General features: G+C 26.5%; 1 protein-coding gene across 1 annotated transcript in view; it reads left to right on the forward strand.

The window, feature by feature from the left end:
* Positions 1-20,691, forward strand: part of LOC112683248 (protein FAM126B) — a 25,166-nt gene extending 4,475 nt beyond the window's left edge. The window contains exons 4-9 of the mRNA XM_025554169.1: positions 1,382-1,456; positions 2,966-3,096; positions 3,166-3,282; positions 12,130-12,536; positions 12,662-12,738; positions 20,498-20,691. Coding sequence (XP_025409954.1) covers positions 1,382-1,456; positions 2,966-3,096; positions 3,166-3,282; positions 12,130-12,536; positions 12,662-12,703 — 772 coding nt within the window. The 3' untranslated portion in view covers positions 12,704-12,738; positions 20,498-20,691. The remainder of the gene's footprint in view (positions 1-1,381; positions 1,457-2,965; positions 3,097-3,165; positions 3,283-12,129; positions 12,537-12,661; positions 12,739-20,497) is intronic.
* Positions 20,692-21,821: the final 1,130 nt, after the last annotated feature.

Here is a 21,821-nt window from a genome sequence, read left to right on the forward strand (position 1 = left end):
TATATATATATATATATATATATATATATATATATATATATATATATTTATATAATATACAAGTTATATAATTATATTTAATTATACATGAATGAATAAGTTTTCATAACAATTTAAGATTTATTTTTCATTATTTTAAATAATTCATTATAAAAGTATATTTTTAATTATATTTTATAGTTATTTATTTTTAAAATCTGTATTGAATTAGTTATTATTTGTAGTGTTGAAAATTGTATGGAAGGGTACTGGGTTACATCATTAATACTTTAATAATACATGAAATAAATAATCATAATATTCTAAAGAATATTTCAGCTGTCAATATTCATAAAAGGTTCTTCTGGATATCAGTCAAATATACAAAATTACTTTGTAATTTGAAATGAAACTATAATTTCAATATTTTTTGAGTAATTTTTTTTCTAGGTGATGATAGATTTCTTAAAAATATTGTATAATTATTTTATACATTTATTTTTGTTCTAAACATTTAATTAGTTGTAAATTATTCTAATTTAAATTTTTAAATTAACTTAAATCATTTTTAAAGGCTGGAATTTATCTACATACTAATGTAAAGATTTATTATGTTTTTAATAGAGTTGTCGAAGTATTGAAGCACTATTAATTGGAATATATAACCTTGAGGCTGTTGATGAAAATAATACACCAAGATTTATATCATTCCGATTGCCATCTTTAGCGCAGCCATCTATTTACCATGAAGTAAATATTTAAATTAATTTAATTAATGATTAATTTTGGTAAAAATAATGTATGAGAATTAGTTGGATGTTACTTGATTCATTATTAGTTCATAATTTATTTGTAAAAATAAACTAAGTTATATTTAAGCCTTATGGGCTACTTAATATTATTGATTGCCATATTAGATAGTGATCCAATATATATAATTTATAATATATTATATTATATTCTATAATACAGTTGTATATTATACATTGATATATATATATATATATATCGATTTGTAGAAATAACTATTTCTTATTTTTATTTATTTAAGCCTAGCAGTTTGGCTCCAACTTCCTTAACAGAAACTGCCATTCGTCGTTTAGAGCAAAGAGACACACATCCAGTTCGTCGAGGTCCGTTTAATCAGATTGAAAGACTCTCTGCATCTAATAGAATGGAAGTTCTTAGTAATTTGTATTTCATATACTACAAAAATTTAAATCTTTTGCCAGAAATTTATAATCCGTTTGATCGTTTCTATAAAGTTACATCAAAGTAAGTATTTTAATTTTTTTTAATTTAATTTTTCTTTATTTCAGCATATTTTTATTGTTCATAGAATGGTTACTCAGGGTTTTCTTAATAAACGTTCTTCATCATTCAGTAATTCTGATATATCAACATTAACGACATTGCCTCGTATACCACTATCTCCTAAATTTTTGATTCATCTACTCTACTGTTTATACATTTCAATGTAAGTTAAATTTATTAAAATATACAGTAATTATTAGAGGTTGCCATAACATGTATAATGAAATTCATAGATTATCTTGCTTTTACCTATTGGATTAAGGCCTGTATTTTAAAAATGTCTAAATGCCCATGTATTTGAACACTCATATATTTAAATAAAATTATAATTCTCTACAGTATTGGTCTGATTTTAGATTGCTCATTTTTATGAATTGAATATCACTAAATTTATACTATATTATGTTAACTTAAAAATATATATGATATAATATATCATAATAATTCATCATAGTTTATTTGATGTTATAAATGATTTTATATAATAATGTTAAGAAAATAACTATCTAATCATTGAAATAAAGCCATATTTTTTTTTACTCTAAATAGTTCCCATAACTTAGAAAATTTTAAGCAATTTCATTTATGTTTCTACACCTGTCTATTGGTGTTCTATTTTTTTTTTTTAAATTTGTGTTTCATCACTTCTGTAACAATATTTTAAGTAGCTGTACATAAATATTTATACTTAATATAATATTATAATATTATATTTATATATATACATCTATTTCAATTTTAATGTATAAATTAATCCTGAAGTAATATCATGTACACAGGTATTAAGTACACATTAAAAAACATAGGCTTTATTATATTTTCTCATGTTCATGACAACGACCTCAAGTAAATTTAATGTTATTGTTGCAGTATGTTTTAACTTCTAAGTTATGAATAATATTTAAGTATTTTGAGTGTTATTATTCAAATTAATTTATAGTTCTAATTTTATTTAAAAATTTGCTCAATTAATTTTTTATTACATTTTTAGTATAAAATAAGGCAACATTATTTATTTTCATTATGAATATTTTGGTATTTGCTATTATTTAACAGTATTAGATTTATTTAATACCTATATAATAGAATTTTAATAAGTTGTCACTGAATTATTCCAGCTATAATTTTATTTTTGGATTTTTTATCCTTACACTTTTTTTTGAAAAAATATTTTACATCCATTTTTTAATTTTGAGTGATAGTATTTTTTACTGTATATATGAATAAAATTGTTGTGAATATAAATTAATTTTAATTTTTTTGTTTAAATATCTAGATTTTTGATAGTCTAGCATTTTTAATAATCCAGCCTTAATATTTATATTATATAATTATATTTAAAATATCATCAATATTTGATGCATTGAATCAATTATCAAATTTAATAGTTTGTCAATAAGATTTACACAAATAAGAACTAACCCAACCTAATTTGTGACAACCAAATATTGTATCTTGTCAAATACCTTTTAGTTTTTTAATATTTTTTACTTAATGTTAGAATATTTTTCAATTAATTTGATTTTAATACTGTTTTTCTTCAATTGTTTTAGATTTATGAGTTAAATATTTGGGCTAATGTTTAGTTAAAATATCCTAATATCCTTAATTTGATAATGAATTGTATATTATTTTTAATATTAAACTTGGATCATATTGTGTTATTTTTAAGATTCAATTGTGGAAAAGCGGAAGCATTACAGGCCTTAAATGATATTTATCATCGAGCATGTTATAATTGTTATTGTGAAGTAATATTATTGGCAAATGCAATTAAAAATTCTTGTCAAGGATATTTTGATGGTCAGTTATAACAAACATTTATTTTAATTTATTCATCTATTTTTCTTCTGTGTATATTTGTGTATTTAGGCGGGCAATCACCTAATGTATCATCAGTGGGTACACCTGTAAGTGGCAATACTTGTAGTACACCAATATCAAAATCTATGATTACCAATGCATCGTTCAGAACTAAAAAGTTACCAGGTAAAAAAAAAACAATATTTGTTCATTTAGAGATAAAGTTATATTTATATAAAAAAATATATATATACAGTCGAGTCATGATAACTCGAAGTTGAAGGGGGATAAAAATTAATTTAGAGATATGTATTATTCGAGATATCCAACTAATTTATAGGGGGAAAATTTTCTAGAGGAAAAAACACAATTCGAGTTGTCAAGTTTTTCGAGTTATAGCGACTCGACTGTATAAGCATTTACTTATAATCATGGCTCGGAACTTTAGGCATTTGCATATTTGTCTAGTAAGTGCATATTGAAATTCTGATTTGATATAAATTCGATTCATAGTATGTATATTTCAGATATAAAAATTTTTGTTGCATAATTTTGCATATTTTGTTATTTTCTTATACCAATTTACATATTTTGGATTTAAGAACATTAATATGCATATTTCATGGATTTAACAAATTTTTTTTAGAAATTTATAGTTTAATAATAAAATATTAGATATATGACAACCAAAATTCAAGTTTTATATAGTTTGACAGAATAAATAAATAATTATTTGTATTGCTCCAGCTCCCAATGCACTTAACAATAATATTATAATTTTTATAGTATTGAGAACTCAAAATAGTGAACACCAACCTGCCTGTATTTATTTTTATACAAATTTACCACTATATTAATATTTTGTAACATGACAGAGTTAAATATAATAAATATATCAATTTTAAAAATAAACCATGCAAATAAAATGTATATTTAAAGGTTTTTATGTTTTTATTTTTTATATATAATTATAAAGGACTAGTTATAAATTATTATGTATTTATTTTGCAAGTTACATTTGGAAATTTTTTTTAATAAAACTATAAATTACAAATTATATTGTTCTAAAGGCTCATTTACATGGTGACAGTACTGTCATGATACAATTGTCATGTGATTGCATGACAGCTACTGTCTCACGAGGTATACAGTATACACATTGATGCTAAATAACGATAGTGATAGTGATAGCCACTGGCAGTGGATAATTTTTGTAGTATTATTGAATTGTTTGTTTGACTTAAATAATAACATTGATAATAGAATAGACTAATCTATAATCAATGATACTAGGTATTCAATCCTTTTTTTTAAAAACCACACGTTTTTATCAAATAAAATTCTAAATATTTTATGAAAAACAAAAAAAAAATATAATATTCACAGCTTTATATTTCAAATCATTTAAATCAATCTAAAACTTTTAGGAAATTTAAAAACGAGAATACAAATAAAAAAAAAAAAAAACTAAAAATAAATATTATTGATTATTTGAAGTTACCTACTCACAAAAAACGAACAGAAAACTTAAAAAAATACAAAAAAATTGTAATTTATTAAAAACCCATTAAATATGCACGTTATATGCATTTATGAACAAGTATACAATAACCCTCGAAATATGCAAAATATGCAATATAAAATTTGGTTTAAATTCGGTGTGATATGAATCGTGGACATTTTAAACCTCCATAGACGTGCATATACTTAATACAAACATGCAAATGTATATAAATCCGGGCTCTAGTAATAAATTTACTTATTTAGATATCATTATGTCAATATCTAATTATCATTACTAATAGATGGCCAAATGGCAAATTATTATAAAGCATTCATTTATTTTCGAAAAACTTAAAATGACGATTGATGCATCATCATTATTTAAAACTGTTGATTACACAGAAAAAATGGCTAAGAAATTTAAAAGTAGGTGTCTTGATAATTATATCCATATCACCTGTTATAGTTATGCTACTAAAAGCCACTTGCAATGTGACTAATTAAAACAAACATAAATATTCAACTATATTTAACATTTTTTTTTTTAATTTTAAACCAATTGTCTTTCTAGTATATCTACTTGATAATATTGTTGTTATCCAAAATAACTTTTATCTTCTTCATAACTGTATCAAAATATTTCAAATAAATTCAATCAAGTTACAAATTACTTTTATTATTTATTTTATCTAATCTATAATATTTGCAAAGGCCATAAGCTAATAATACTTTAAAAGCAAATTAAAATTAAATATTTAAATATATTAAAATGTTTTCAAATAATGCAGTAAAATAACACAAGAAACAATATATCAATAAAAAAATAAGCAAAAATCTGTATTATTTAAGTTGAGATTAGTTTGGCTATATTTTTTTCTTTTGTCTACTCTTTTTAATTTCTTAGTGATTATTTTGAACTGTAGATTGGCGCATTTGCATCATAATGTAATTTATCAGAATAGATATGATTACATTATTTTTATGTTCAAAGCATGGAAATGTGATCGAAATATTCAAAGCATTTTCTACTATAAAATCAATTACGTTTTTTAATTATTTTCAGTGTTTAGCAAAGCACTCTTCTACTTTGTATGGAAAGTGAAATAAATGTAAATTTGGATTGGTTAATCCTCCTTTTGATTTTAAATTAGTAAGCTCAACTTCTGACAAATCATTTGACTTTTTCATATAACTACTATAATAATATAACCGTACATACTTCTAGCGCTTTAAAGAGGTGGCGAAAATGTGTACTAAACCCGTAACACATTCTGTCAGCTATCAATGCAATTTAGATGTACGATAGCTTTGTTTTTTTTTTCATGGTTGAACCGAGAACTGAGCGGGAGCCGTTTATCTCATTAATGCACACTCAGTTCCCATCGTTTATTAATAAAGATCAATAATTACACGCAGGGCTGAAGATTTTCGTCCCCAAGATAAAAATCAAGGGGGGGGAGGGTGAATAATATGAAAAATGCTGACTATAATTTTTTTACCCAATGTATGTAGTATAATTAAATATATGTAATCGTATTTTTACTTTTTAACATATATATATATGTGTCAGTCTCGCACATTCTTAAAATTGACAGTTTAATTTTATATATACGAGTATAATAATATTTTATATTGTATAATAAGTAGTTATATAAATTTTATTCGGGTATACACTGTATTACGAAATATATAATATTTGGTTTTTGTAAGTAAAATTAGGTCCTAGGCTATAATGAAACAAGTCTGATTGTCAACTGGTGATTTCGTTGGAGGGGTGAGACACCCCCTCTCCCCAATACCCCCCTTCGGGATGGTCCTGATTACCCGTTTCAATTGTTCCATCGAAATCCCAACTTATATACAATACACCTTAGTTGCATAGAAGCATCAGGTGGAGATCTCGATGGCCTCACAATAAAATATTTATAACATTGCTTAAGGCGATTAATAATTTTGATCATGGCTTTTTCTCGACCCGATGTCCAGAACCGGACAGTCTGAAGTCTCGTTCTAATAGCGTCTTCGTGACTCGATGTCCAGAACCAGGCGGTCTAGAATCCCGTTTTGGCTGGTCCATTTATTCGTGGCCCGGTATCCAGAACTTGTCAGCTTAGTAGTCGCGTTATATTAATGTCAAGTTCAGGCCAGTCTGCAGAACCACACATGATATTGCAGACCGCCTCGGGTAAAGGAAGTTTGCCGTTGATGAACGGTCGCATGACCTCGCGGTGGTTTGCCCAATGAAGACAGTGGAAACTCGTGTGTTCCGCTGTGTCGTCCGTATTCCTGCAGTACGTGCAGATGGTGTCTACTGCGCTGTTCATCCTATGCAGATAGCTCCGAAAACACCCATGTCCTGTCAGAGCCTGAGTGAAATAGAAACTCAGTGACAGATGGTTTGTTAAGCCATCTATCAACATTTGGGAAGAGCCTGTGAGTCCACCTCCCTTTTGTCGACCGATCCCACCTATTTTGCCAAGCGCTATTTGAGATCTTCATCTCCTCCTTTTTGATTATGTTAGCTGGGATCGTAGGACCGGCTTCCTCTATTCTTCTACGAATTCTAGTTTTTTTTGAGCGCTAGAAGTTTAGTGGGTGGATTTGAGGTCAATAGCATTGAGGCATAGGCCGACACAGTACGGTAGGCCCGAATTGTGCGTAGCGTAATAGTCCTCTGAGCTCTGGCCATGGAAGCACTTTTCTTCGCCGTTTTATAACCATGCTCTGCCCAGACCGGAGAGACGTATAATAGCTATTAACGATCGAGCCGAGCAAAGCTCGCTTGCTTTATGATGGTCCGCCAGTGTTGGGCATGAGTCTTCTAATGGCCCTTGCAGCATCAATCGCCTTTTTCGACGTCGAGGCCACATTAGCTGTGAAGGAGTACCGAGTACCCAGCTCCACTCCGAGATAAAGATATACGATAGCTAACCTGTATGTCTAAAGCCGCGGTCACACGGTGATAGTAAAACGTGATAGTTTTTATTGACGCTATCACAATAGCTACTATCACTATCACTATGATGTTCACACCAAATTACATGATACTGTAATAGTTTCACTATTATAACATAGTATTGTATTGTATAATGTATTGCATTGTAATTGTTTTTTGATTGCAAAAAATTATACTCGTGGAATCTTTTTTGTTTAATTTTATAAGTTTAAAATAACATCTGAACAAATTTAGGTTGCTATTATACAAATAATCTTATATTTCTGATCTACTGCTTCAATTTTTTGACAGAGTCAAGTCCTGTACTTTCAAGTAGTTTTTCTTCAGCAAAATCATGTTTATTTCTTAATTTGTATTCAGGATCACTTTTAAACCAAAGGCACGGGAACCTTTGGTACTCTTCCAAAAATGTTTGAATATTAAATGTACTTTTATTTATTTTGATTTTAATTAATAAAAATAAATATAATTTGCACAAATAATAATAATATATATATAATAATAATGTGTAATAGTGTGATAGTAATAGTAATAAGATCAAACTTTGGTAGTTCACACGATGATAATGATCAGGGTTGGGATTTTATAGCATTTGCATATTTCTTATGAGATGCTTAAAAAATAGCAGAGTAGGCTAAAAATGTGTTTCATGATACAGAGAACTCAAAAAATTTTATTTTGCTTTTTTTTTGCATATTTTGCGTTTTTTACTTTATAGTGCTTTTTTTGGATTTTTGAGACTTTTGCTTTTTATCTGTGTTTTAATCAAAATCGGACATATTTTATGAAATTGTATTTTGGTAAACGTGTTTTTTGATATTTTTTAATCGAATTTTTAAGATTCAAAATTTTAAATTAAATTATAAATTAAATTATAAATGTATAGATTAAGTAAATAGACCGATTACGCTGATTCAACTCTGTACAATTACAGCGATAATATATAGATAGGTATAATATAATTCAATAATTTCGTTTTAGTTATTTGGTTCTAATTTTTGTTATCTGCTGATTTTGTTGGGTTTTTTTGTCGATTTCTATTAAATCTAAAAAAAGGCAATTATTAATGAATGAGCGTGGAATTTGCTTTATACAGTCCACATTCGTCTCGTGTATTCGTATAAAATTATTAAATTAATAAATTTCCTTTTTTTTTGTTGTTTTTATTGCATATTTTAGAGCTTATTTAGCGATTTTTAAGGTAATATTAGCGCGCAATTTATGCAATTTTAAGTACTATAAAATCCCAACCCTGATAATGACTATCACTCTCGTAATATTTACTATACACTATCATACACGTATGATAGTGCGAGAGCAGCTGTGGTGATAGTTTGATGCCACTATCGATCTGTTCATATGATGACAGTTTCTCAATAGTAGCGTTCACGATAGTAACTATCACGTTTTACTATCACCGTCGTTTTTAATAAGAGTGTCATAAATTTATGTTACTAATTAATTAATTATATATTTATGTTATAAATTAAATACATTATCATAAATTTATGTTAATGTATTTAATTGATTAATGTATTTATAGCAATACAGCTATGAGCGATCCAGAATATTATTAATATATCCGGGCCTTTATTTAGGGAGGAAACATGGGTAGGCACATGCCCGGGGACGTCAAGTCTCAGGGGCGGCAAAATATTTTACCAAAATTAATTTTAAAAATTATGTACCTAATGAAAAAAAAATAAAATAGTATGTTTTATTATGTTATAATTTGTTTAATTTGTTAGTTAAAAAAAGTATTAAACGATTTTCAATTATAAGTTATATTTTAATATTAAAGAATCTCGATTAAGGATGAAATAATAAATGTTATATTATTGTTATTTATTTTTTGGGTTGAGGGGCGTAAATAATTGCCTGGGGGCGCTAAATTTTTAAATATGAGCCTGAATATACCTTATATTAGTTCTCAAATTTGTTGTAATAATTTCAATAAGTTTAAGTTATTTATAATAATATGATGTATTATGGTATCGCGTGTGCTGTGCGGTGGCATGCCTACTATACAAAAATAACATTGATTTTAGAATATCTCAAAGGTTCATGAGGATCTATCTCCTATGTTTTCCGTGGTCAGGCCCCTTAGAGGGGTGCCAATTTTTTTTTTTTTTTTTTTTGCACCAAGGCGCAAAATTTCTAAATATGGCACTGTATATATATATATATATTTCGCATAAAGAATTTTAACTATAAAGATAAATAAATACTGTAATGAGTGGGCTCTTGATGTACCATGTCATAGTATTTTTTAAACACTTCGGTGCCATTGTATATTATAATAAGAAATTCAATAAAATCGTTAGTTATAATTTAGGAAATTATATCTTTCGAAAAAACACTCAATTTTTTTTATGATCTACATACTAATTGAAAAAAAAAAGTAGTTTTAAAACTGAATTAAGTTTATATTTTTTTCCTTATTAACTTTTAATGTATCGATCTTGTGTTCTCTTAACTTAACTTAACTCAAGTTAATTATTTTCATTAATTTACCCACCTTTGTAGATTTTCTTATACTAGATATACCTATTATACTCATATCATCTTGTAATAGTTCTGTATTTTCAACCACCATCAGCTTTCAATGAATAAGGCCGTATGTAGCCAGCAAAATAATTTATTTTTTGAGGGTTAAGAGCTTATATGTTTTTTAACTATCAAATTTTTTCGTTAGTTGAAAAAATTGAAACATTTATAAACTCAATAAAGTATGAAATTATCAAATTATAATTTAAATTATAAATATTACATTGTTTTATAAATTTTAGTAATTAAATTTATCTTATATTTCTGTTTTAATTATAATTTACTATTATATTATGATTAAATTAATCAATAAATAGTGTACTATAAACCTAATACACTAATTTAATTTTTCTTGAAATATTTGAAAATCTTTTGATAACTTTTCAAGTTTCAATTTCAATACTTCAAAATCGGACAATACATTTCAAAGAATCTTAGAAGTGTATCATACTTTTCTACCTACCTTGTTCCACACATTGGAATGAATATTGTTTTATTTATTCCTAGTATATACTTAAAAATATTTTGTTTTAATTTATGTGTATACTAAGATGATTTTAAAAAATTACAAATTATATTGATAGTATATCACTAGTAACATTTACAAATTTTATAAAATCGATTTTCCACAGTATTATGATGAAATATATTTTCATTTTCCATCAAATGTACTTTCGTATTTCACCACTCTTGGTCATCTTAGTTGGCGAGAAAATGTAATTTACATTTTCTTTAAAATTGAACATTAATATTATTTTATTAAAAACTACTTACAATCCCACCAGTATGCCATTGAGGTCAATATTTATATATTATGACCTTTTTAAATATTTTTGGCTTAACCAAATTTCTTGTAACCAGACGTTTCAACGTCAGGTTATTTCGACGTGAATTCCATTTTGACGTAGTCGCTTAGGTTTTAATCTCGTTTACATAATGTTTTCTATCTGATATATTTATGATTGTCACAAAATAGAAAAGCATTTATCAGGTTTTATCTCACTCTCGTTGATTACATGTATATAAACTTATAAAAGTAGAATTGGAATTATATTATCGCAGAACATAATCTATATTATATTATTATATATAAAATACATCGAAGTCGATGATCGTGTTTTAAAATTAGTCAACGATCATGATAATCGTAATATGAGCTTTTTAAGAGGAATGACGCGTAGTTTAATCATAATGAATTGAATATTTTTATTTATAATTTTAATAGTATGTTCCTTATTTGAATTAATATGTTTATTATACATTGTTTTATTTATTTAATTAAAAATATAAACATTTAACTATTAAATAACTTCAAACTTATTAATTAACATCAAAACATCCCTACGCCAAAACGACTTCACGTCGAAACGGCCCTATGTCGAAATGTCCTAGACCTCAAATTTTTAGGACTTCAGCATCACTTATAGTAATTGTATGATTGTATAATGTTTTTTATTTATAGATTACAAAAAATATTAATTGGATAGAAATGTTTGAAATTTTTTTTTATTTATTTATTTTTTTTCATTTTTTTTTTTTACTTTATAAAACTTTGTATTCCATTATTAATTCAATCATTATTAAATACTAATCTAACCAAATTGTAGACAAAGATATTTAATCATAGAAATTATGTATAAAAATTATATCTAAATGTCAAAGTTGAGCAACATGAATAAACAAAAACAAACATCAAACATATGTGTAAATCTTTTAAAGGCTTCTGTTGTCTTAAATATTATTATTATTTATGTATTACTGTGTAAGTTCATTTTCAGTTGTCTTGATTAGAAAAAACTCATTGTACTCATGCTTTAATTTGTGTTTTATTATCAAGTGACAAATAATAATTTATTTTTAAACCTTTGTTCTGCATGTGTTTTATTACTGCATTTTATTGATTAATTCCATAATCAATTTATTATAGGTTTCCCAAAGTAACCAAATTAATTTAATAAATATAATAATAATAATATTAATAATAACATAATATAATATAATATAAATGTATTGTTTAATTATTTTAGATGACATTCCAATTCAGAATAATCAAGGAACATTTGATGAAAGTTTTGATGCTGCTGCAAATTTATCATCAATAACAGAAGAAACCAATGATGTAAAAGATCCGAGTGCTGATTCAATACCAGTTAAACGTAGTTTGCCAAAAATTGCTGCTAATTTTGGTAAAAAAACTGCTGAGAAAATTGCAACTGCTGTAAAAAGTTCTGGAAATACAAAAATTTCAAAGTTGAACACTCAAAATGGTTCAGACATATATGAAACAGATGAAAGTGGTATTGATTTAGCTGGCTCTGATATATCTGACACTAAAACTGGTCTAGGGCATGATGAACGAACAACTATGACACCATTATTGAATAGGAGAAATCCCAGTATGTCCGTCGAATTAGAATCTTCGAGATCAATTCAAGTAAATATTTTAAAACAATAATTTACTTAGTTCTATAAATGTTTATCTGTTTAATTATAATACAATTTCAAACATTTTAAAATTTAATTATAACAAATCAAATTTGTTTGAATAAATGTTTTCAGATGGGTGTAAACGTAAAGTGTTACAAAGAAAGATTCCATTAACTTTTTAACCCTCATTCTTCAATATATATATATTGGTAATACTATTATGTCGCATGTTAAACAATTTTAATGACATTGGCTATTATTTTATCTGATGTATTTTACCTGTAATATGTATAAATTGCAGTGCTTTTGGTAAAATATTTATTAACTAGTCCACTCTTAGTTGCACGAATTTGTTTTGTAGTCATATATCATAATTAAAAATGTAAAATATTTTCTATCCGTTATTATCTGTCTGTTTTTTTTTAATATTATATAAAGAAATTTTCTTGATATTTTGACATACGAATATGTCTCGTATATCAACTTTAGCCTGTAACAAATATATATATAAATATTACTCTAAATTAAGACTAAGTACGTATAGATAATTTGATTCTACTTAAATGTCTCCGTATTGAACTATTAGATTTATATTAAATATTATAGAGGTGTTTAAAATATACAAATATTTACGACAAATAAAATACATCAAATATTGTCAAAATGTGGATGTTTAAAAATAATTAAATGCATTAAAACATTACATAATATTGCTACTATTTGATGGATATCTAATAATGAAATATAAAATATTGCAAATATTATGCAACCTAACTTTTTTTCTTTTTCTTTTTTTTTTTTCTTTTTTTTTTTATTCTGACCATTGAGTTAAATAAGAAATGTAATGGTTGTTTTTTTAAATCTTATCTCTCATTATTTTTCTGGATGATTGAGAAAATCAAAGAAAAAATTTAAAAAAAAACTTTAACTCTGATCAAGATTTAAACCCTCAATCACTATTTATTTTCTGTTTATATGATTTTGACCAAGATTGATTAGATCCTGATAGGAAATTTTATCTAGTTTATTTTATTTTGATCTTAGTTTAGTTTGAGGGGGCTATTTCAACAATTTTAATAATTGTTCTTGTTATAATTATTTATTATGAATAATTGTTAACAAATTTGTTTGCAGTTTGCACTACCCTTATATATAACTAGGTATATACCTAAAAGGTATACCTAGTTAAATGTTCATACTTATAAGTGGTATTAATACACAATATTAACAACTATATTTGAATTGCTTCAGTCCTTCATCTTCCAATAATTTCAAGAGTTCAATTTCTAAAGCTACTGTATCCATTTAAATCGATTTTAATATTGGACATCCATTTTCAATAACATTAATTAAAAAGGGAAATTCTAAAAATGCAATTGAAGGTTTAAGTAATTTCAAGTCTTTAAATCGATCTTCATAGTGAGTTGATAAACACTCTAATTTATGTACATAATCTTCACAATTCAATTTTGTTGAATCCTCAATTTTTATATGCTCGGAAAATGGTTTCAATTAGGTATTTTTTTTTTGTCTCTTCGAAAATGTTTAAGCTTATTTTGGAAACTAAAAATATCTTGTATTAGGTTATTTATAAATTTATTTTGACCTTGAAGTTGCTAAGTGACGCATGTCAGTACAAAATTAGATATTTCTTAACCATTGTGAGTCCGAAAGTTGTAGAAAGTTTTTATCTTTTTCTTTTTAAAAATGTTTTAATAGCTTCGAATAAATCGAAAAATGGTCTTAAAACACTATTTACCTATAACTACCAAACTAAATAATACCACGGAACAGTGGCGTATATAGAAAATATTTTCGAGAGACTATTAGAAACTATTAGAATATTTTCTATGGACAGAGTTAAATTACCACTGCTATCTAAGAATTACTAACAAGACACAGTAGGTACTTATCTATATTTCATTTACAGAATGTCCCAAAACGATTTAACGTTGGACGAAAATTCTAAACAAGCATAAAGGTGTATTTAGACCTACTTCTAGGGTGGGGGGACTCAATTTTTTTTCTTTAATTCAGGTTCAAAATTTACAAGTAAAATTTTTAAATCAGATGTATCCTTAATATTTTTGGTTATTTTATTTATTTTTTAATCTAATGCCGGAAATGCCAGATCCACTTAGAATGGACTTTTGTGTAGTTCTTTTTTAACACCCATCTGTGTTTTGAAAGTTTCACTTATTTGATTTTTTACTAAGTATGGACCAGAGCTTAAGTCAAAATAATATTTATTGGTTACCGTTATGGGACATTTAAACGTTATATGCAATTGAGCATTAACGCTATAAATAATTTTAACGTTATTCAATTTTAGCGTTTAAACGTTATACAAATTTAAACGTTTAAAAAATGTTCCGTTTACCGTTATTAACAATCAAAACGTTATGAATAGGGCTCGGAAATTGATGTATTTTGCATTTATTTTTCGAACTTTTTAGAAGATGCTATCCTTGTCAAAAATGTGTTTCATTAGCTTGTGAATACAAATAACTAATTTTTATTTTGCATTTTTTGATTATTGTTACTTATTAAGTCATTTTTTGACATTTTTAGGTAAACTTTTCACATTTTCAGTCATTTTTTCTGATTTCACACTAATTCATTTCTTATTGTTTTTTATCGACCATTATTCTGATAACTTAAGACTTATGCGATTTTATCTCGTCGATTACATTTGTTGTTGTGTTGTAGTGAATAGTATTATAATGTTACCAACATTTGTTTACCAACATTTTATTATTTTTTCTTAATATTCGATTAGTATCCGATATTATCTCGTTTATTACAGTCGTCGCTTCATTGTCATGTTTTAGTGAATAAAACTTATACTAAATTTTATTATTTTTTCGTAATATTTTTGAAATGGCGAAAATTGAAACGCCGGTTAGTGCTCGTCTGCGTCTCCCAATCAGGGAAGTGGATGTGGAGAGAAATATTTCCAAGTATAAATATTTATAAACAGATAATCGTCATTGATTTACTTTTGATAACATCAAATACGCTCTAATCACACAATGCAATGATTTTGATTTTTGAGTAATTTGTAAGCTTTGATAAATTTATAAAACAAATGTTTGTCATTTTTTTATTTCATATTTTAAGGACATTTGTTGTCATTTTTATGTCATATTTTGAAATTAATAAATTTTGATAAATTTATATAGAATGTTATAGTAAAATAGAATAAAATATTTAAAAAAAATGTATTTTCATTAATTTAAAACAAATATTTGTAATTATTTAGGTCATTTTTTAATGTTATTAAGGTCATCAACTTCCTAGCCCCAGTTATGAACAATTTAGCGTTTTGCGTTATTTAAATTAGTGTAAAATTTGGAACGTTTTTAAATATAGTATTTACCAATCAATAATATGTAAAATAACATTACATATTTTAAATATTATATTATATATATATATATATAATTATCTTTAACCAGTGGTGTATTGGTAAATATATTTGTAGGTATACGCACTAAAAAAATATGCATATTAATCCTAAAATAAATTTTCTTGCTTCGTTCGACAATTGTTTTCTCTCGATACGTTCGTATAAATTTAATTAATCCTTTGTAACTACATATTTATAACTTCTATTAACACTATAAAATATAATACTACAAGATATACATTTTCAGCGCGTTATAAATTAAGAACCATGAGCTGAATGTTCACATTCCATCAGTTGCGGCGTGACGGCAGATTTTTGAGTCCCTGGACTCAAGTCAGTGGGTGGGTATTAACTATTGGGTATCGAGTGGGTATATAGCATGTAGAACGAATATTGGGGGAACTGTTTTTATAAGCTACCCTTAAATTTATTTTTTGGTGGATGGGTGGTTGGTCAAAATCCTATCAGGACTCATGAAGTAAAATATTTCGCGTCGCCACTGCACTCCATACTATTTTATTTAATGTTATTCACTACAGTTAACAAAATACATTAAACACAGTGTACACTGTAATCTTCAACAGCTAAATATTTCAATCAATTTCATGGTTCATAGTAATTTTTTCCAATGAACTATTAAATTCATAATTAGTTTTTTTTTTCTAGTCATTTTAGAAGCGTATACCCGTAAAATAATATTTTACATTAGGTATACGTCTAAAATCGAAAATCTGCTGATGTGTATACCCGCGTATATGTACCAATACACCCCTGCCTTTAACGATATTTTCTTTATATAACCCTCATATTTCATAACCAGGGCTCATTATTTATAGCATTTATATATATTTTTTGAGAGGTCCTAGAAATACCTATGTGAGCTATACATTTGTTTTACATAACTAAGAAATTAAATACGAAATTTTATGTTGCATATTTTTGCATATATCATAGTATAAGTGCTATTTTGTTTTTCAAGTATTTTCAGTTCTGTAGCGTTTAAAACATTTTTTCTTAGTAATAACAAGTAATTATAGTAGTATTAATTTTTATATTTGTAATTCTTGTTAATTAACTGATTCTTCTTCTTTTGGTTTAAATTTTATATTTATCTGTATCATATAACGACGTGATCAGAATATTAATAATAAAGTTTAAATTTTCTTTTATACATAATACGTTTTTTTTAATAATAAATGAAAATTGTTTAGTTTTCATATTTATTTATTTTGCATATTTTTGGATTTTTAGTGCATATTTAGGCGCTTATATGAATATTTTTAAGAGCATATTATAGAGCTTATAATTAATTTTATTAGAGCTATAAGTTATGAGCCCTGCTCATAACTTATAAATAAAGCAATCATATTTGTTTAATAAAATGTACATAGCACGTTCACCGAAATTATTTTTGATGAGGCTGACCATACGGGTTCCGACAATATTCGACGTATTTTCAGAAAGCATATTTATAAATTATAATTGGTAATGTTTATTTGTATATTATTAGTCAATAAATTTATTGCTGTTTTAAACATCCTTTTTATACATATTTTATTTAGATTACCAAGTAATTTAAGTAATTTTTTACAAAAATAACTATGTTCCAAATTTGTTTTTCCATGGCAATTTCTTTTATGTTTCAATCATTAATCGTTTTCTGTTATGTTATTCTATATTAATTTTAATAGTTTTTCGTTTCTGTTTCGTTATCTGTTATCGATTTCAATCACTTTTTGACTATTTTAACGTTATACTTATAACGTTATAAAAACGTTTTGGTGCCCTGGTATGGACACTAATATCGTTATAAAATGATCCATATTAAAAAATTTGAAATGTTTTTCTCATATATGATCGATTCCTTAATACGGATTCAGGGGGGGGGGGTGATCTCCCTCTTCGCCCTCCCCCTAAAAAACGCCCCTGCTGCGAAGTCGGGTATAGGAAATAACGTTTCGCTAATTTTATATTGCATCTACATTCATCAGTTTTATATCCGAATCCGATCCGTCAGTATCCGTTCAGTCACAGATCCGAGAACTTTTGAATTCTCATCAACGATATTTTCTGTTTTGACGGACGAGAATTGTAGGTGAAATGGATGACGAACAACACATCGAATGTGTTCGTCACTATGAAGTGCTGTACGATCTTTCAAATCCAAGATATATGAACATATATAGTATCAAGAACTCTTTTTTGCCATGCCTCATCCACCCACTTTCGTTTCTTCGGTTTCCTCGTCCAAAATGATCGCGGTAATAGATAATTCTTTGTCAGTGAAATTTGCCATATTCACAATGTAATTTTAATATTATTAAATTAAATAAATAAAAATATGCAAAATAAATATTTAATACGTTATGTGTAAACGCGTGTTTGATACAACAAACTCAACCGACCCGATTTCTCGGAACTGACCGGTTTCGCCAACTGATATGTGTGAAATACACTTGACTGATCAGTCAAAATCGTCGGTAACTTGACTATCTTTGATCGGATACGTCACTGTCTCGTGACTAATATGTGTGAATAGACCTTTAAGCGCCATTAAAATATAATATACGTTTAAAATAATTTTTAAGTTTTTTTAAACATTTCGGGGGAGGGGGGCTGTATTCCACTAGGCACCCCCCTTATATACTCCATCACCAGGGAACATCGTTTAGGATATCATCCTCTAAATTTTCAACTTAATTTTTAAATTGGCGATGTATCTTTGTACCTAAACATATGTAATTTTAAATTTTAAAAACAACACTCATCACGTTTTCATATTTAAAATATTTAACCGTTAGGTGTTTTCTATGAATAATGAAGTAAGTTGGAATAAAGTTTGGAAAATCAGTATCACTTTTTAAAATACCTATCAGTCCATTTTTACAACATGTCATCTAGGTGCACCACAATTGAGACCAGTAGCGGCTCGAAGCATGGGTGTATTTTAGGGGAGGCGAATTTCCTCCCCCCTGAATACATATTTAAGGAATTTATTGTATGTGAGATACACACTTCAAATTTTTTTTAATGTGGATAATTTTATAACGAAATCAAATTACGCGTGACTGTGAATATTGAATTGGGCTTTTTGTCGGGTCCATACTTAGTGAAAAATCAAATAAAACACAAGTGTAAATTTCATAACACTGACAGGTGTTAAAAAAGAACTACACAAAAATCGATTTTAAGTGGATCCGGCATTTGATTAAAAAAAAAAAACACAAATATTAAGGGTTCATCTGATTTAAATATTACCAACAATTTTACTTGTAAATGTTGAGCCTGAATTAAAGAAAAAAATTGAGTCCCCCCTCTAGAAGTAAGTCTAAATACGCCCTTGGCTCGTAGTATATATTCTGGGGAGACTTAAATTAATTAATATAAACTCCATACAACAACGAACAAGAAAACCCTTTTATTGGAAAATGAATTATATTTAATTCTTAATTTAATATTTAGTTAATATTTTCAACTTAATTTAATGGTACATGTTTTCATAAAGTAATTCGATTCTGCAATTTTTTTTTATCTGCGAATTCGTTGATGACATTGTACAGCGACTAACGACGACGCGAGGGCACAGAAATTATTGTCGTGAACCCAGTTTCAATAGCGTCTATAATTCGCGGATTATTCTCCCCGGCCCATCTGTCCAACAAGCCAAAAAATTACAAATTACGATTGAACCTGTCGGACGTCAGTTTCACTGAAACGGCGACTGTCATCAAAATTACCAAAATAATGTTTCCATCGAAATAACTATTTATAGGTTTTATATTTTATGGCTTTAAATTTATAATAAATATAGAAAATGCTATAATATACGAGTATTTTCAATAAAAGTAAAAATATTTCTATACATTTTTAAATAGTTATTATTTACAAGTAGCTTTTTTTTAAGGGGAGACACACTTCCCCTGACGAGTCTGTTCCTGGTTGAGACGCTAACAATTTTTGCAATAGGTACTTCTGCTTTACGAACTACTACGTCTAGATATATATAATTATATAGTAATATATAATCGACCTTTTTTATATTTCGGTTCTTCCATATTTATTAATATATTGGGTGGCTTACTAGTCCTTCTCGCAGGCCACCCTTGGTATATACAAAGTCATTAAAATCACGACTCAATTATTATAAATAAAATATTTTTTATTATTTTATTATTTAATAAAAATTCAATTTTAAATTTTTTATGGCTATAGCCTTATAAATAACCTATATTTTACAATTAAATCTAAATATATATTTGATATAATTATAAAAAATAGTCAGTGATATTTTATATATTATTTTATTGTAATCTATAAAATATTATGCACCAAAGGTTCTTTTGATCGTATAAGTATTCTATTTGTTATTTGATTAATGTATGATATTTAAAGAAGACTCTTTATCAATGTTATAACTTAATTGAGAATGAATATTATTTTTCCTTACTGTTTTTATGTATAATTAAATGTAGTTAAATATGGTTTATTTTTTTAATGTTCTAACTCTAGTTATAAATTATTTTTCATAATAAATAAAAAGTTAAAACTTTATGTTTCAGGTGGAAAGTACTGCATTATGACTTACAATCAAATAATTAAGTATATTGGGTTTGTGGAAATTAAAAGAAATTGGTGTGATTTTCTTATATGTATCAAAATTATTTTATTAGCTCTAGAATTTCATTGTGATAATCAAGATTGAATGTTTATATTAATTTATCTTAAACTGTATGTACTTAATTAATTTTAATCTCATTTATGAAATTGTTATATTGTATCATAACAAATGTTAATAAAATTGAAATCTTTAATGATTGAAATATTTTAAATTGTTATCACTGTTATAAGTATAACACATAGCAGTAAAGATAGTTTTCAGTTTTAATTTACAAAATCATTTTTATTACATATAACCTCATTTATATTCACTTTCAATATATTTAGTCAGGGTTGAACTGGCCCACCAGGCTACCGGGCAAAGCCCGGTGGGCCGGTCTTATAAATTGATAATGAGGCCGGTTTCATAAATGAATTATTAATACCAACATTTTTTTTTAAAAAACCTACATCCTATAACATAGGATTTTTATCGTTTAACTAAACTTTTAAGTTTTAATTAATGTAATAAGTTCAATTTAGAAATAAAAATGGAGATTTGGTGTCCTCCAGACTATTTTCTCTATTTTAATACGAATATAAAATAATTTCACTTTGATAGGGCCGATAAAATTTTTTAGCCCGGGCCGATTTAAAGACCTAGTCCAACCCTGTATTTAGTTACTAAGAATTTTATCCAACTAATTTTATACAGATCGAAACTCTAATAAATAATTAAATAATTTCTGTTTTAAAATGGCCAATTCTATTTTATTCTAAAGCATAATAGTATATTGAAAGTAATATACAATGAATATACATAAAATAATATATAGTTTGTATTGTCCTGGTTAAGAAATTATTAAACATAATAGCTAATAATAATAATAATAAATATTAAAGACTTCTGTTACGTTTACTGATTCCCCGGATATTTAGTGAAAAAACGTGCCGTAAGTTCTTAGTTTATTTTTCGTTTATTTTTACAGCATGACGGCTGGTGTCACATAGCACATTGACGAGTCCGCGCACGGGCGATTACAAAATATACCTACCCGACGCCTTATCTATATTAAACATAATCTTAATGGAGCTCCACCAACTTCTCTGTTAATTTTCTAATGAACCAATAATAGTTTAAGATTTGATAAAGTCGAATATTCAAGATTTTTATTTGGAAGTTGGAGCCAATCTGTTATATATTATAATACAATAATTGTATAGTACACATTAAGGTCCGCTCAAACCGATGCGGTAGCGGCAGCGAAATTTAATGTCCGTACGTTT

The sequence above is a fragment of the Sipha flava genome, unplaced genomic scaffold (genome assembly GCF_003268045.1).
Source record: "Sipha flava isolate LNK unplaced genomic scaffold, YSA_version1 222_pilon_pilon, whole genome shotgun sequence".
In the NCBI taxonomy this organism is placed as follows: domain Eukaryota; kingdom Metazoa; phylum Arthropoda; class Insecta; order Hemiptera; family Aphididae; genus Sipha; species Sipha flava.